The 17,723-nt window shown below is 48.5% G+C and overlaps 2 protein-coding genes across 6 annotated transcripts; both read right to left on the minus strand.

Annotated features, from left to right (window-relative positions):
* Positions 1–3,702: 3,702 nt before the first annotated feature.
* On the minus strand, positions 3,703–4,385 carry Lenep (lens epithelial protein). The gene is made up of 2 exons (XM_021157347.2): positions 4,130–4,385; positions 3,703–4,042 (listed from the first exon to the last, which is right to left on the minus strand). The coding sequence occupies exon 1, from the start codon at positions 4,368–4,370 to the stop codon at positions 4,185–4,187; it is 186 nt and encodes a 61-aa protein (XP_021013006.1). The 5' UTR covers positions 4,371–4,385; the 3' UTR covers positions 3,703–4,042; positions 4,130–4,184.
* On the minus strand, positions 3,703–13,603 carry Flad1 (flavin adenine dinucleotide synthetase 1). Of its 5 annotated transcripts, none has more exons than XM_021157341.2 (8): positions 13,499–13,603; positions 12,863–13,091; positions 10,133–10,877; positions 9,345–9,492; positions 7,621–7,719; positions 7,347–7,536; positions 5,129–5,202; positions 3,703–5,032 (listed from the first exon to the last, which is right to left on the minus strand). In XM_021157341.2, the coding sequence occupies exons 2-8, from the start codon at positions 12,947–12,949 to the stop codon at positions 4,897–4,899; spliced, it is 1,479 nt and encodes a 492-aa protein (XP_021013000.1). In that variant the 5' UTR covers positions 12,950–13,091; positions 13,499–13,603; the 3' UTR covers positions 3,703–4,896. The 5 variants fall into 5 exon arrangements, with proteins under 5 accessions (XP_021013000.1, XP_021013001.1, XP_021013004.1 ...); XM_021157342.2 differs by having other exon boundaries at positions 13,461–13,593; XM_021157345.2 differs by having other exon boundaries at positions 13,276–13,593.
* Positions 13,604–17,723: the final 4,120 nt, after the last annotated feature.

Raw genomic sequence — 17,723 nt, forward strand, 5'->3', positions numbered from 1 at the left:
GCACTCCAGCCTGCCTACTTTTGAAGTTTACTTTTTCTCCTGAGCACACAGACACTCACTCAGGTGTGGCAGTCAGAGGACAGCTTGCAGGAGTTGGTTCTCTCTTCCCATCATGTGTGTCCTGTCCTGGGGATTGGAATGAGGAGGCTTGACAGCAAGCACCTTCATCCACTGAGCCATCTTGCCAACCCTGAAGTGTACTTTTAAAAAAATAGGCGGCAGAGACAGGCAACTCTTTGAGTTTGAGGCCAGTCTCATTTACACAGTGAGTGGGACAGAGCTACAACGTGACTTTTATTTATTTATTTATTTTAAATTATTTTCGGGCTGGAGAGATGGCTTATCAGTTAAGAGCACTGGCTGCTCTTCCAGAGGTCTTGAGTTCAAATCCCAGCAATCACATGATAGCTCACAACCATCTGTAATGGGGTCTGATGCCCTCCCCTGCTGTGTCTGAAGAAAGCATACTCACATATATAAATAAAATAAAAAAAATATATATTTGGTTTTTCGAGACAGGGTTTCTCTGTATAGCCCTGGCTGTCCTGGAACTCACTTTGTAGACTAGGCTGGCCTCCAACTCAGAAATCCACCTGCCTCTGCCTCCCGAGTGCTGGGATTAAAGGCGTGCTCCATCACACCCGGCTAAAATAAATATTTTGCTTTTTTGAAACTGGGCCACTCTTTAGCTCAGGCTGGTTTTGAACTTACTGTGCAGCCCTGGCTAACCCCAAACTGTTAGTAATCCCCTTGCTGGATTACTGCATTATAAATGTGAGCAGCACACCCTGCTTGAAGTAGCCGGCTGTGAGAAGGATCAAAGCATCATCCAGTCTAGAAAGTGTTTCCAGACTGCGTGACAAGTCTTCCCCTGGGAAAGCTTTCTCCAGCTGTGACAAAGCTTTCTCCAGCTGTGGCTCTCTTTGAGTCTCCATGAGTCTTCCTCTTTCTTTCCTCCCGCCAGCCCCCCACTACCTGTCCCCACAGCATACAGCTCTGGACTCTGCTGCCTCCATCTGCCACTTCCCTTTGCCAGACATCCTCTCCTCTAGCAAAAGCCTTTGTGCTCAGATCTCAGACTCTGGGATCCACTTCTACTGGACAGCTTAGACTCTAAGGAAAAGAAGGTAGCAGCAAGCCTGGGCTCAATTAGGGAGCAGTAAGAGCTGGCCAGGCAGAGGGCGGGCTCAGGAGAAAGGAAAGCCCCAGGTTCAAAGGGAAGGTAGGATCTTTGCCTGCACACTAGCTCTCCCTGCCTGGGCCAGACCTTTCTCAGTCCCGCAGTGTTCTGGGGCAGGAGGCTCAGAAGCAACCAGGCAGCCATTTCTGAGCTGCGTGTTGCAGGTGTTGAGAGAACTTATAGTCCCAGGCCTGGGGAAGCTGAGGCAAGAGGACTGCCACAAATTCAAGGGCAGCTAGGATTCCTGATTCAGAAATCAAACCAATGAGCTGGGCATGGTGGCACACCTGTTTAATCCCAGCACTCAGGAGGTAGAGGCAGGTAGATCTCTGAGTTCAAGGATAGCCTGGTCTATAGAGTTAGTTCTAGGACAACCAGGGCTATACAGAGAAACAGTATATGAAAACAACAAAACAAGCCAGGCGTGGTGGCACACGCCTTTAATCCCAGCACTTGGGAGGCAGAGACAGGCAGATTTCTGAGTTTGAGGTCAGCCTGGTCTACATGTACATGTTAAATATACATGTCTGTATACGTAACTCTACAGTGTGACAGGGGTTTCTCACCGACTGGAACACAAGCTCCACAAGGACAGGACTCTGGCTCCTGCTTATCCAAAGCACCCAACTGGTAGACAGTAGATAGCTCTACTTGTTAGCAGTGAATATGTTGTCTTTGTGTACATTGTCTCATGGTTACCTCCAGGGACCAGGGGCTTGGAGAAACTGTTGCTATTAGAATTTTATTGTTGTTTTCTGTTTGATTGTTGAGTCAGGGTTTCATTCTGGCCCAGGCTGACCTAGAACTTGAGGCAATCTTCTTGTCATGGCCTTCCAAATGCTTGGGTCTTAGGTATGAGCCACTACCCTGCATTTTTAGAATTCTTTAGGTGTACATTGCCATGTGATCCTCCCAGTCACACACACATTCACTCTCATTCACACACACACACAAACACACACACACACACATTCACACACACTCACACACACTCACACACACACACACACACACACCTTGCTTGGGGATCTCAGGGCCCTGCACAGCATCCCACTGCTGAACTATATCCCGACATTTTTGTTTTCTTTATTTATTTTGAGACAGATTTCTTATGTACCCAGAGATAGCTTGGAAGTACAGCCCAGGCTGGTGTTGCACTGGAGACACTCCTGTCTCTGCTTCCTGACTGCCCAGGCATATAGTATTTCTTTAGAAAGTATTTGTTCATTTCTTTTTAGGTAGGGTCTCATTGTGTAGCCCTGGCTCCAATAAGGGAACGGAGGAGCCATTACCACCACCTGTAGCTGTCAGTGACACTGTTTTTTCATTTTTCCTGAAAGGTCAAAAATCTTTAAAAAAAAAAAAAATTCCTGAGCCAGGCGTGGTGGCATACGCCTTTAATCCCAGCACTCGGGAGGCAGAGGCAGGCGGATTTCTGAGTTTGAGGCCAGCCTGGTCTACANAGTGAGTTCCAGGACAGCCAGGGCTATACAGAGAGACCCTGTCTCGAAAAAACAAACAAACAAACAAAAAATAAATCTTTTTTTTTTTTTTGCTTCTTTCACTAATTTTAACATTTGATTATCCAATTCATATTCACTTATTCACTGAAGAATGTGCTCTGTAGATCAGGATGGTCTCAAAATCTTCCTGCCTCCGCCTCCCAAGTGCTGGAATTAAAGGTGTGGGTTACCACAACTAGTACATATAGTATCTGTACGACAACAAAAATCAGGCTGTGGTATAGGGAGAGGAGTAGGTACAAAGTTCTAGGTTCAGACCCCAACACGGAAACTCAACCAACCAACCAGATAATCAATAAAAACAGACAGGCCCCGAGAAAAAGGAGCTAACTAAGCCAAAGGTCAAAGAAGAGCTGGCTCCAGGAGATGGGGCAGAGAGCTATATACTACCCCCGGGTCAGTGCTTCAGGTGAGAGGTGGGCAATGGCTAGGCCAAAGAGTGCTACTGCTGGTAAGGGTGGGGGTGGGGTGGGGATGGCGTGTGAACAAGTTGATGTACACGCATGTGCACAGGCTGCTAACAGTTCAAAGAAAGCAAGTGCTGGTGGCTGCCAAGGGCAAGTCAGGAGGCCGTCCACTCACGCAGACTATGTCCTGTCACACGTGTGCTGTGACAGGCTTGAAGGGGTGGTATGAACTCACGGGTGCTTTCTCTTAGGGTGTCTTAGTGTATCGGAACTGGGACTAGCTGAGTACACTTCCCGTGTTCCTGTGTTCCTTAGGACAGGGAGCTGCCTAGGTCACATCTTCTGGGAAAAGGCTGAGTCTTTGGGTCCTCATCCTAGCATCCCAGGCCTCATAGAATAGGGCTTGCTCCATTCTGTCCTCTCTGCACAAAAGTTGGTTGGGAGGAACATGGCTTTTCTGTTTTGCTCTTCCATCCTGGCAACAGAGAGTCAGCAAAGCTAGTTCTTGGTGTCACTACTCCCGAGATCTGCCCTTCTTCCTGCCCTCCGGCTCTAAGCCCTTGCCAAGCACACATGCCCTCATTCCCCTTTGAACGTTCAGAATTTTTGGCCTCGAGGCCTATTTATTATATTTATAGTGGAGTGATTACCAGGTATCTTAGGGGCAGTCCATTCCTAGTTCTTCAAGTACGCGGGTTGGTGGGCTCACTGTGTCAATTTTTGGAGGAATATTAGATCCTGCCATAGTCTCAATGGAGTCTGAGCCAAGCTCATGCATACCAGGAACACAGCAGAGATGGGAGCTGAGGAGAGATGCCCCAGGGTGAGGCAGGTCAGACGGATGGACAGCTCAGAGCAAGGTTCGTGGTTCTCTCTTCAGTTCTTTGTAACCCATCCTTGGTGAAGTCCAGCTGGCTCCAGGAGTCTTAGGGCTATAGAAAAGATGGGAGAGCTGGGCTGCAGGCTCCACCCCAGAAGCTGCAGCCACACCTCCTGAGAGTCTGCCCTCCCCTCCCCACCTGAGGGATGCAGGTCTTGGTGTCAGGGGGTGACAGGGGGTGTTCCCTGCCACCATTAATCCAGCAGTTCCTTGATACACCAGCAACAAAGAAGGATGTAGGCGACTTCCTTCAGGGTTCGATACATGCCCTCCCAACCTGTGCCCATTTTAATGATGGGCACCTGGAGGCCAGTGCCTTGAAGAGCATCTCTGAGAGAGAAGGGCAGGGCCTGCGTCAGGGGCTGCGTTGGTGGCCTCATGTGGACAGCAGCTCAGCAGAAGGGTGTGGACACTGCCTTTGGGACCTTTTATCCACTGTCCCCACCCCTTCAGGCCTCATGACTAAAAACAAAGGCTCTAGGGTCTAGCAAAAGAAGGTTCTGGGCCTCCCAGCAGGCTGACTCAGCCTTTCAGACAGGAATGGTGGTTAGGGCGGGCAGGCGGGCTTGGCTGCTCCATCCTCTGTCCTCCACAGTCAGGAAAGATCAACTTCCCGTCCATGCCGGCAGTGCTCTGCCTGGTTGCCTTTTCTCCTGTGGTGGGCTCTGGCTGTGGTTGACACTGAGACCCATCTGGGGCAGCTCCTTTCTAGTATGTTCTACGTTACTCCTGGACCCCCGAGGGAGCACTGCCAGTTCAGATCTGTCAGCCTCCCTTGACCTCGGAGCAGGAAGGCACAGCCAGAGCAACAGGCACCAACAGTGGGGTGTGAGGTACACTTTACTGACGCGACAGGTAGCCCAGGCCAGCCCCCTTCCCTCTGTCTTGTCCCCAGCTTGTGTGAGATCACATTCTGGAATTCCTCTCCTCTTCCTCATTCTCCAGTAGGTATGCTGGGCGGTACACAGGGTGTCCTCCTGCGCTCAGGCACTGCAGGGCCGGGTTCTGTCTTGTGTTCTCCCGACTCCCCAGGGATGTATACCTGGAGTGTTGAGACAGGAGCATGTGGGGGATGTGGGTGACGGGTGGGCTCTCTCTATCCCAGCATCCTCTCACCCCAGCCCATCAACCACCTTACCCTCTGTCATACAGGATGCAGTATGGGACAAACAGCTGCCGCAGAAACTCCCAGATGTTTCTGTAGGTCCAGTCCTGGGAAATGACAATCAGTCACTAGACCTGTCCTCAGCCACACCTACCACACCATCCTGGGGATGGGCCCATCCCAGTTACTTTTGTTCACCTGGCCTTGAGGAAGTCTTGCTATCTGGATCGCTAGTGTACCATGCTCTGTGTGGGCTCAGTAGAGAGCCGGAGAAAGTCTTTATCCTTTGCCTGATTCCGTTTCCAGTCACCTACCTCCGTGGAGTAAATTCCACATGATGAGGGCTGTGTTCAAGTCTAGAGCTTTCTGCCACAGTAGAACTGTCTAGCCACATGCTCCCTCATATTGCGGGATTTGAAATGTGGCTAGAGGGCTGGAGAGATGGCTCAGTGGTCCCTCCAGAGGTCCTAAGTTAATTCCCAGCAACCACAGGGTGGCTCACAACCATCTATAATGAGATCTGATGCCCTCTTCTGGTGTGTCTTAAGACAGCTTATAGTTGTGCATAAAATAAATACATAAAATAAATAAATAAGTAAATCTTAAAGAAAAGAAAAGAAATGTGGCTAGGAATAACTTAAGAAGTGAGTTTGGGGGCTGGAGAAATGGCTCAGAGGTTAAGAGCACTGATTGCTCTTCCACAGGACCGAGGATCGATTCCTAACACCCACATAGTGACTACAATCATCTGTAATTCCAGTTCTAGGGCACTGAGTCCCTCTTCTGGCCTCCTCAGGCACTCAGTATGCACATGGTAGCCAGACATACATGCGGAGAAAACACCCATACACATAAAATATTGGCCTAATTTTTCTTCTCTCCTTCCCTTCCTGCTTTTCCTTTCTCTCTTCCTTTCTTCCTAGCAGGGTCCTATAGTGTAGTTCATGCAGTTCTCAAGATGGCCATCCTCTTGCCTTATCTTCCCACCCGCTGGGAGTTGAGGTGTGTACTAGGCATGCCTTATACATCTTAGGCTGTCCTTTCACTCACTGCTGAGCTGGGAATGACCTGAACTTCTGTCCTCCCAAGTCCCCAGCGATCTGTACTTAGAGTGGTGATGGGCAGGCTTGGGCAAGCACGGTGGTAGAGCCTGAACCCAAGGCTTTGTGCATCTAAGGAGGCACTTCACCTGCTCAGCTACATCCTCGTGTTATGTGGTACTAGGAGTCGAACCTATAGCTTTATACAAGCTAGGCAAGGACTCACCCAAGCCCATCCCTGGCCCTTAGAATTGACATTTAAATTTTATCTAATTAAAAAAAAAAAAAATGACACCGGGCACTTGGGAGGCAGAGGCAGGTGAATTTCTGAGTTCGAGGCCAGCCTGGTCTACAGAGTGAGTTCCAGGACAGCCAAGGCTACACAGAGAAACCCTGTCTCGAAAAACAAAACAAAACAAAAGAAAAGACATTATGAGTCTCTTGCCATAAATTTCATCTCCTGAAAGTAAGTAATCGGGGCTTTGGTTTTTTGAGGCAGTGCTTTTTCAACCAGGCTTGGCTTGAACTCACACAATCCTCCTACCTCAGCCTCTCAGTGGTTTTAGTAATTTGTACTTTTTTCTTTCTATTTTTGAAATAGCATCTGATGGTTAGACTGGCCTCAAGCTTACTGTGTAGCCAAGGCTTTCCTTGAACCTTAAAAAAATTATATTTATTTGTGGTTTTTTTTGGGGGGGGGGCGGGGGAGGCAGGGAATGTGTGAGGTCAAAGGGCAAGTTGTGGGAGTCAGTTCTCTTCTGCCATATCAGTCCTGGAGATAAAAGTGAGGCCATCAGGCCTGGCAGCAAGTGCCTTCACTGACTGAGCCATTTTGCCAGCCCTGGCCTTAAACTTCTAATTCTCCTGAAGGCTGAAATTATAGGCACAAGTACATGATTTTCAGGTGTGCTAAGCAAGCACTATGCCAAACGAACTACATCCTCAGCCCCATAATCTGTATTTCAGTTCAATTACAATTTAAGTATGAACAAATGACTACTATCGTATTGGATAGCACAGGCCCAGGTCACTGTTTTTTCCACAGGGAGAAGCACACTGCCTGCCACTTAATCAGTGCTCAGTTTAATTGGTTAAAAGGATGAATGATCAGCACTGCCTGCCTTGGAAGACTGGGCACCTTGGCTCTAGCCTTCTCACAATGGGCATTGGGAAGGTTTAGGGACCGGAGGCCAACAATCCTGTCTCATTACCAGCAGCGGGTTGATTCTCATGAATGAAGGCCAGCCGGGGTCGGTGGGACTGAAATGGCTGAGGCTACAGGAGTAGGGGTCAGTCCGTCGAGTGCCCATCAGGACAGCCTCCAGCTGGGGGTGCTTTTCCTGAAGCTCACCCAGGGCCTGCTTCATGTTACCCTCAGCTTCTAACACCCGGAGATTATACCTTAGGGAGGAAGAGAACAGAGATGAGGACCAGGGTAGATCCTCCCAAGGCCCTCTGGGAGCCCGATCCTCTAGGGTCCAATACCTCTTGATGGTGTCTTGCAGAAACTGTTCCAACTCAGGGAAGGACGAGATGCTACGAATGTACAGGATCTGGAGAGGTTTTGGAGCATCAGGATATTTTCTGGGGAGAGTAAGGATCCACAGACTTGCCAGTATGGAGAAGGAAACTGCTCTCCAGGGAGCTCAGGAGTCTCTTTGGCACCCATGCTCTCTCCCTCTTCCTTATCCTTTCCACCCAGCAAACTCAGACCCACTTCCTGAGAAGCCCACCCTGATCTCTTATTCTTTTGCTTTGAGGCCGGGTCTTGCTGCGGAGCTTGGGCGGTAATTGAATATGCAGCAGCTGGCCTCAAACTTGCAGTATTCCTGCTTCAGCATCCCCAGGGCTGGGATTATAGGCATGTGCCAGTTTGCCTAGTTCATTCTGACCTCAAACCCAAGCATCAGTTTTGTTATTACAAGATTAAAAAACTCCCCTTGCCCCAAGGGAAAAAAAATAACAACTGGGTTTCACTGGCTTTTTAGGTTGTCCAGGATAGCCTCAAAATCATAGCAATCTGCCTCTACTGCCTCTGTTAGGGTTGAAGGCATGAACCACCACAGCCAGCTGAGATTATTTTTTATTTTTTTAAAGATAGGGCTTTAAAAAACTTATGGGACCCGGGTGTGGTGGCGCACGCCTTTAATCCCAGCACTCCGGAGGCAGAGGCAGGTGGATTTCTGAGTTAGAGGCCAGCTTGGTCTACAAAGTGAGTTCCAGGACAGTCAGGGCTATACAGAGACACCCTGTCTGGAAAAACCAAACCAAACCAAACCAAACCAAACCAAACAAAAAACTTATGGGGGCTGGAGAGATGGCTCAGCAGTTAAGAGCACTAACTGCTCTTCCAGAGGTCCTGAGTTCAAGTCCCAGCAAAGACATGCTGGTTCACAACCATCTGTAATGGGATCTGATGCGTGTATCTGAAGACAGCAACAGTGTATTCATATACATTAAATGAATAAATAAATCTTAAAAAAACCAAAAAGGGCTGGAGAGATGGCTCAGCAGTTAAGAGCACTGACTGCTCTTGCAGAGGTCCTGAGTTCAATTCCCAGCAACCACATGGTGGCTCACAACCATCTCTAATGGGATCTGATGCTCTCTTCTGGTGTGTCTGAAGACAATATGGTGTACTCCTATACCCATAAAATAAATATTAAAAAAAAAAAAAACCAAAAACAAAACTCCTGGGCTGAAGAGTTCACTCAGCAGTTAAAAGCACTTGTTGCTCTTGCGGAAGACCTGGGTTCCATCTGCAGAATTCCCATGGGAGCCCACAACCCAGCCATCTGTAAGTCCTGGCACTGAGGATGGGTCCAACACCCTCTTCTGACTAACGCACGCACTAGGTGCTTACACATACAAAACACTCCCTAGGCTAGCCTCCAGCTCCTGGGCTCAGATGAAGCAACCTCACTCCCTGACTGCTGGGGCTGCAACCACGCCAGGTTCTACGACTGCCAGTAAATCTCACCTCCCCAGCTGGACTGTTGACTTTCCTGTGGTTGACTACACACCTAGACCTGGGGCCAGACATGTGCCAGATGTTCAATGAGTATGGGGGAAACGGCACTGGCTGATCACCTAGCTACCTTCCTCTCAAGCACCACCTGTGCATGCTGACGCTGTGCTTTCTGGGGTGGGGAGCTGAAGAGGTTTCAGGTGGGTCTTTCTGAGGCCTTAGCTCCCGGGGGTAGGCTTACCTCTGCACGGCTGCATGGAAGAGGTGCAGGAGTGCGGTGCAGTCCTTGCCCCCATTGAAGCCCACGCAGAGCTGGGGGAGATGGTACTGAGCCAGGGCAGTCTCGATGGTCTGTAGGGCACCTGCTACCTTCTTCCCCAGACAAGAGCCTGCCATGCAGGCAGGGAAGAGAACGTCAGCTAGGTATACAAGAAGGCTAGCAAGGTATCCATGGCTGTCAAAGAAGTCATGTGACCCTTGCTTAAAGACTTTCATGATTGTCCCCATGTTCTGGGGGTAAATCTAAACTCTTCCGTGCTGCCCTGCATCTTCTGCCTCCCTGCTTGCTCTCTGAGCCCCCCTCACATGACCATGTTTTTAGTCTTTCCTCCGGGGCAGAGACTGAGGGCTGCTCTGGCTCCCTTCATTCTCCACAGCCCCACCTGCTTCCTGTCAGTCTCTTTCCACATTGTTTTGTGCCGCCATTAGTCCAGAGAACCCTTCTCCTCCCCCAGATCAAAGTTGGTCTCTCTGGTGTGGAATTCTGGAATCCATTTCAGAATCACATCTCACCTATACAACCACCCATTTACCAGCTAACCCGTTTTGTAGAGCACGCCAGTTCTGACAAGCTATACCAACTGTGACCCCCCCAGCGCAGCGCTGGTGAGAGGATGTATCAATAGTTATTGGGGAAATGAACAAAGCAACCTTTTTCCTGCATCTGTGGGAAGGCCTCTGAAAGCATTATTAAACCTAAAGCAGAACCCAGACTCTGGTCCACACTGCTTTCCCCTAGGAGACTCCTACCTGACTCCGCGAGTTTGTACACAGCCTCACCAGCCTTCTCAACAGCATCGGGCTGGTAGGGGACCAGTGATCCTTGGGGCAAACGTGCAGTCAGATAGGCCAGACATTCCTCCAAAGGCTCTTTTTCCTCGGAGTCTAGAATCAGCTTCACCTGAAAGTAGTTGCTGCTCCAGTCAGGGTAGGAACCCAGGCTAAGCCTACGCCCAAAGTGGGCCTGAGCCTCCGACAGGATGGGGGCGATAGAGCTCTCTGACGCGGCCACATACAACTCCTTCAGGTGGAACTGCACAGCTGTGTTTTGGAACAGCCCTTTCAGTCCCTCCAAAACTCGTCGCAGCAGCTCCGGAATTCCTGGGAAGAGGTAGACATTTCGGACAGAGACCAGCGGGAATCTGAAGGGATGGCCGGTTCGAGGATCTGTACCGTAATGCAGGCGGGCAGAGGAGGGCACCATTGACAGCTTCTCCCAACCCTCCCCTCCTAGGGTTTTGATGGCTGCTTGGAGCTCAGGGTGTGGTTTGAGCTCCTCTCCAAAAGCCTGTGCCACTGCCTCAAAGGTAACATCATCATGAGTGGGGCCGATGCCCCCCGCGGTGAGGACGTGAGTGAAGCGCCTGGAGAATGAGTTGACCTCGGATGCAATGGTGGCTACTTCATCAGGCACAACAGAGACTCGGCAAACCTGGACCCCCAGGGAGCGCAGGGTTCGGCAAAGAAAGTAAGTGTTGGTATCTTGCGTGTGTCCCTAGGGATTAAGGGAAAGACAAGATTGTCAGTACTGGGAAATGAAGAGCAGATGGGGAGGTAGCTACATCTGTCTAGTGATGGAGCGCTGGGTTTTGGAGGTGGGTACTGCCAGGGAGCCTGGAATGGGAGTAAGAACGAGAAACCAAATTGAATGTAGAGAAGAAGGGATTCTCCCTGGGGCACCTTGGCTGTCATTCGTCCTGACCTCACTTGGATTTATAGATTTCATAGTCAGTTCTGCACTTTGAGCTTGACTTGATATAGACTCAATCATTAATTCTCTGTGGCTCTTTGAACTTGGTCACCGACCCCAACAGTTTGAGTTTTAGTCCCTGGCTTCAGGTTCATACTGAGCAGCCTCACCACGACCCTGGTTACTTTGCTCAGTGACCTCTCAGATGTAGTCATGGTCAGTTAGGCCTTTCATTTCAATCAACCCCACTTCTAAAACCTCTCCAATCTCTCTCCTCCACATTCTCACTTCCTTAGAGTCTTTCTCCTGGGTGATGTTGACAGGCTCTGGGCCAGCCCCCAGCCTCCCACACATCCATCCCCTACCCCCCCACACCCCCAGTGTTCCATCCCCCCAGTCCTCAATCCTCTCCACTATGCTCTGCTCCCTGCCTTATAAGTAACTTTTTTTAATGCGTCACTGTGTTCGCTGAATCACTTCTGTGCTCAGAAACATGTTGGCTCCAATTGCATACAGAATAAAGTTCAAATTCTTTTGCAATCATTAAAGCTGGCTGGCTATACTGTGTGCCCTGTCTTCTTTCCTAGCCTTAACTTCTACTTTTCTCTCTCGACAGGGGGATGAGTAGTTAAAGAGTTTGTGTTGGACCCTGTCTCCAAATAAAATAAATGAAGAGTTTGTGTTCTGGAGCCAGCCAAAGAGCTGGCTTAGTAGCCAAGAGTGCTTGCCTCTGTTCCAGAGGACCCACGCTTGGTTCCCAGACTGGTTGGGCAGCTCATAACAGCCGTAAGTCCCACTCCATGGAATCTGTAACTTCTGACCTCTGTGGGCACTCCCCCCACCCCAACATACAGATATATAAACATAAAATAAAAAATCTTTAAGCCTGGCATGGTGGCATACATCTTTAATCCCAGCACCCCAGAGGCAGAGGCAGGTGAATTTCTGTGAGTTTAAAGCCAGTCTGGTTAACATAAAACAAGAGCTCTAAGCCAGCCAGGGATACCCAGTCAGACTCTGTCTCAGAAAGGTTTGTGTTCTGGAGTAAGGAAGAATTGGGCTAGAATCCCATCTCGTCCACTATTTTCCTTTTTTAATTTATTTTGAGACAGGGTTTCTCTGTGTAGCCCTGGCTGTTCTGGAACTGGCTATGTAGATCAGGCTGGCCCCAAACTCTCAAAGATCCACTTGCCTCTGCCTCCCAAGTGCTGGAGGTTAAGGCATGTATCACTTTGTTCCTAGGACTTTGTAGGCTTGTGACCTGGGGTAAGTTTCCTAACCTCCTTGAGGCTATTTCATAATTTATAGAGATCTGTAATAAAAACCCCAACTTCATGGAATTGAAGTTTTTAAGGCCACATGTGATATAGTTAAGTGCAGACCAGCCTCTGGTAGACACTACAAAAGATCAGGGTAACTATTTCTGTTGCCAACCCATGCTTGCCACATCCTCTAACAGCACCCCGGCCGGCCAGAATAAAGTCCTTTCTTCTCGTACCTTCCTTCTAGCCAGCCTGCTGAGCTTCCTCTACTCGCTGTGCCACCTGTCACTTGTTATGTGGCTACTCTGCCCCCAGTCATACTTCGTAGCAAGTTGTAGGGAAGTTACTACCCATCTTTCAATAGAAACACTCAACCGAAGGGTCACTTTTCCTCCAATATGTTAGGACTCACTCCAGGGCCGGACTTTGGCAAGAAAGGGGATTCCTACTCCAGTTTCCCTCCTTTCACCGGAAAGAGTCCACGACAATAGAATGCCACACTCTTCCCCTCTTCCGTTCCAGACACACCTTAAGGATCTCATCTCCAACAATGATGATGCCTGCTGTCACGCTGCGCCCTGGTCCTGGGGGCAGTTCAGAGGCCCTAGATGCCATGGTCCTGCCCTCTGTGCTCTTTTGCAAGGCTTTCCAGTAGCCACTCAGAACCCCAAATTGGGGCCGTAAGTACTGAGAGGCCGCCAGGTCTACAGGATGCAGGAGGCCATACCCTGAGTACACAGTCCGGGGTTGTGGGAACCTGGAAGAGCCAGAAAGGACAATTAAGACGTCAGGAGTGTACCTTCTTCCTTCTTAGAGGAAGGAAGGCTCAATCTTCTTTAGTCACCCTTACTCCGGCCTCTTTAACATACTCTTAAGCCCCAGGTTCCTAAAAGCGTCTCGATTCCTATTCCTTTAAAGTGCCATGTTTTCCCAAGACCTACCACTTTAGATATCTCCGTCTGCCGAGCAGGTTTAAAATTTGCCCTATCTTGGGTATGTCTGCACCTTTAAATGTCTCTTCTCTTCGGATCACCTGTCCCTTTAAATGCCTACCTTATTCTGGGCTTTAGGGTCCCTTTAAATGCATTTCTTTCCTCCCTCCGCCAATGACCAGGGCTCAACCTACTTCTGCACCCTTTCTATCCCGGGATCTCTTTTTCTCACCAGGCTTCAGATCACTGATCTCGTATCATCCCACCTCTATTTTGCCCCTTGCACAGGGTCATTCGCTCTTTCCTTTCCGCATGTCCTAGGACAGCTTCCGTACTCAAAGTCCCGCCTTACAATGCTTCATGTTGATTGGTTATTCTGGCTGTCGCTCACTCCTACCAGTGGTCCTATTGCTCTAACCGGCAATCGCTCACGCGCCTCATCGAGGAGCTAGAGGAAATGCTAAGTTGTTATTGGCAACACCATGTAGTCATCACTGTCCGGAAGTAAAAATAGGGGCCTGGCCTTAGCCCATGGAGGGCGGGACTTAAAGAGTTCTGGAACGCGAAGGGAGAATATTGGGAGATGTTTTAAAGACTGTTGGGTACTGCTTTGTAGTACTAGAAGAAAATGAAGGTCTGATTCTGTTTCATTCAAATATTAAAAAACAGTTCAGACAGAGCCCCAGTATATAGCCCTGGAAGTAACTTGTTTAAACAGATCAGCCTAGTCTCGAACTGCCTGGGGAGTGGTGGGATTCAAGGCATGTGTTACTACACTTCATTGCATCACATTTCTCTTTCTGTCTCTCTCCCTCTCTCCTCTTTCGAAATACGGTTTCTCTGTGTAGCTGGAATTCGCTCTGTAGACCAGGTTTATTAACTCCTCCTGCCTCTGCCTCCCAGGTTCTGGGATTAAAGGCGTGGGCCACCACCGCTTGGCTTTGCCTCTTAAATTTGAGAAGGTGAAGATGTTTTTTCTTTTTTTCCGAGACAGGGTTTCTCTGTATAGCCCTGGCTGTCCTGGAACTCACTTTGTAGACCAGGCTGGCCTCAGAAATCCACCTGCCTCTGCCTCCCAAGTGCTGGGATTAAAGGCGTGGGGAAGGTGAAGATGTTATTAGCATTGACAATGAGGTGTGAGCTGCAGGGTGTGGAACCTTCGTTTGCTTCTAATATAAAGGGAAAAACTACTTAAACTTCTCTGACTTTAAAATGTAAAAACCCTTTCCTGCTCCACCTGTTTCCAGAAGAACGTCACTTCCCAATGATGGGTCCCTGGAGAGAGGGGTACGCACGAGTACCTTGGACTCACTTTGGGTACTCACAACATCCGATTTCATTACTACTTCAGTGCCCCTCCACCCTTTGCTTTGCTGGGGAAAAATAGCTTAATCATCTGGGTTTTTTTAAAAAAAGCTTTTATTATTATTGTATGACTAGAAAGGACAGCAGTGTCCAAGCATGTGTATGGAAGCCAGAGGACAACTTTCTGGAGTCCCTTCTTTCACCTTTATGTGGGGCCTAGGATCTATCCCAGGTGGTCCAATTTGGGTGGCAGAGCCTTACTCTTACCTGCTGAACCATCTCCCTATCCCTAGAGATTACGATATGTAAATTGTGACCCAGTAGGTTTGGATGGGGTCTGACATCTACATTTCTCCTGGGATTTTCTCTTGTGACTTGGAGGCATGCTAAACCACAGTATCTTTTCAAATAAATATGCTCTCATGAAATGTGGGGAACCTGCTGGGAATATGGCTTTGTGTTAGAACACTGGTCTAGCATTGTGAGGACCTGGGTTCATATCCCAGGACTGAAAAAAAGAATTATGTTATTGGAGACAGGTTCAGAAAGGTGAAGGGGTGCCCACACGATCTTGAAATGCCACAGTGAATGTTAGACCAGCCTTAAGTAGTAAGTCCTGTGGGGTTTCCTTAGTTTAAAAGGTGGGTGGGTGTGGATGAGTAGGGGAATGAGTGTGACCAGAAAGTATTATATACTTCTTTGAAACTAAACTGGGAGTGGTGGTACATACCTTTAATCTTAGCACTCGGGAGGTGGAGGCATACAGTAAGACCCTGTCGCAAAATGAGCAAACAAGTGGGGCAGTGGTAGTGCATGCCTTTAATCCCAGCACTTGGGAGGCAGAGGCAGGTGGATTTCTGAGTTCCAGGCCAACCTGGTCTACAGAGTTCCAGGCCAGCCAGGGCTACACAGAGAAACCCTGTCTTGAAAAACAAAAACAAAAACAACAAAAGAAAAGGTTATCTGACTTCTTTTTATTTATTTATTTATTTTAAGTACACTGTAGCTGTCTTCAGACACTCCAGAAGAGGGCGCCAGATCTCGTTGCAGATGGTTGTGAGCCACCATGTGGTTGCTGGGATTTGAACTCTGGACCTTCGGAAGAGCAGTCGGGTGCTCTTACCCACTGAGCCATCTCACCAGCCCCCCTGACTTCTTTTTAAACAAATGTTCCAAGTTTTTATGTGCTTGGTAGAACAACTGAACTTTTAACACATTGCTGAGCCCATTTCTCAGGATTCCATGGAACAGTGTGCCCAGAGTCTGCCCTCTGAACATTTCCAGGGGATGTGGATGCCTTTAGGTTTGTGAGTTAACGGTGCTGGAGAGATGATTCAGCAGCTAAGAGCACTTGTTGCTTGTTAGAGAACCTGGGTTGGGTTCATAGCATCCACAGGGTAGCTTACAACTCTAACAGAGTGAGTCCCAGGCCAGCCGAGGCCAGGCTCTGATGCCCAGCCATCACATGTGGACACATATATGTGAGGACAAAATACTAATACAATATGAACCAGAAACCAGGCATAGCATAGTGGTGTAAAGGTTCAATCTCAGCGCTCAAGAGGCAGAGGCAAGGCCAGTCTGGTGTCCATAGTGAGAGCCTGTCACAAAACCAAATACATCTAAAAAAAAAAAAAAAAAAAGTTAAAATAATGTCAGTTGAACTAGGAATAAAAGATAAAAACAACAGTGACGATTTACTTGGAGACAAAAGAGTTCAAACATGGAGAGGGTTTGTGTGTCCATGTGCCACCGCACAGCTCTAGGCAGAGAACACCTTACAGTAGAGCTTTCCTTGCACCAGTCGGGCAGGCACAGTGGTGGCAGGAATGCCCACTTGCTAAGCCACCTTTTAAAGGTTCTTAGACGTGTATAAATGCTCTGCACCATGTGTATGACTGGATCACTGAGCCCTCTCTCCTCCCATCAACCACTTCTTAAAAATTTATTCATTTATGTGAGTACACTGTCGCTGTCTTCAGACACCCCAGAAGAGGGCATCAGATTCCGTTACAGATTATTGTGAGCCACCAAGTGGTTGCTGGGAACTGAACTCAGGGCCTCTTGAAGAGCAGTCAGTGCTCTTAATCACTGAGCCATCTCTCCAGCCCCCACTTTTTAAACTTCTGGGTGAGAATCTATGCCAGGTGTGTCTGGTCTCAGTAGAGACCTGAAGAGGGTGGTTCAGTCTCCTGGAGCTGGAGTTACAGGTGGTCCTGAGCACTCCCAACATGGTCACTGGGAATTGAACTCAGGTCCTTTCACAGAGCACTGGTGCTCTTACCTGCAGAGCCTTGTCTTCAGCCCACTCTAGGAGTGACTTTGGAGGTCTCAGTACTTGAAATTCAGCCCCAGCCATTACTCACAGAGGCTGGAGTCCTATGTAGCACTTAATCCCACTCCCATGTCTTTGCACGCTCTTCAGGTGTTCAAATGTTGGGACTGCATAAACGACAACACGACTGGACTATGTAAATCAGTTCATCTGCTTTGATGGGACAAGGCTGTACCAATAAGACCATTATCTTAGGCTAGTAATCTGTGAAATACATTTCAGTGAATGCTTTTACAGTGAGTCCAGTTCAAACATTATAAATTAGTTATTGCAACATTCAACTAAACCTCTTCACTGCAATGAGCCAAGTTTCCATTATCCACCTGAAGGGTGTAGAGTCAGAATGATTCCATCGTGTATCACTGGGGTGCAGGAGAGGAGATGGCTCAGAGGAAATGAAGGAGTGAGGGCACGGGATGGGACGATCTTATAACCACAGTGCTAAGATTATAAAAAACTTCCTTTAATCAAGGCTTGTAACATGGAAGAGATCTGTCAGATAAAATGCAAAGTTTCCAATACATTGAAACACAAATCCATAAGTCATCATAAATACAATACCCAATAGTAAAAACCACATCAGCAAATTCACACCATCCCTGTAACAGCCATGATCTGATTTCACATGCTTCTGCCAAATGACAAATATGGCCTGCTGGGTCCCGAGCACGAGGGCTTTGAGGTCACACTCATCTGACAGGGCTGTGGCACTGGTGGCTCAACTCCAGAAGCAAAGCAGGTACCAGCACATTCAAACAGTGTATCCTTTACATATCAAAGTGAGAAATAAGAAAGCAACATGATCACAAGATCAGAA

This window comes from Mus caroli, chromosome 3, assembly GCF_900094665.2.
Source record: "Mus caroli chromosome 3, CAROLI_EIJ_v1.1, whole genome shotgun sequence".
Classification (NCBI taxonomy): Eukaryota; Metazoa; Chordata; class Mammalia; order Rodentia; family Muridae; genus Mus; species Mus caroli.

Bases quoted from the DNA above. Each gene is read 5' to 3' on its own strand.
- Flad1 (XM_021157341.2), bottom strand. From the start codon at position 12,949: ATGGCATCTAGGGCCTCTGAACTGCCCCCAGGACCAGGGCGCAGCGTG. The intron at 7,720-9,344 runs GTAAGCCTACCC...TACTCTCCCCAG, and splicing joins TTCCATGCAGCCGTGCAGAG to AAAATATCCTGATGCTCCAA. The intron at 7,537-7,620 runs GTATTGGACCCT...TTCCTCCCTAAG, and splicing joins CTGCAAGACACCATCAAGAG to GTATAATCTCCGGGTGTTAG.
- Lenep (XM_021157347.2), bottom strand. From the start codon at position 4,370: ATGAGGCCACCAACGCAGCCCCTGACGCAGGCCCTGCCCTTCTCTCTC.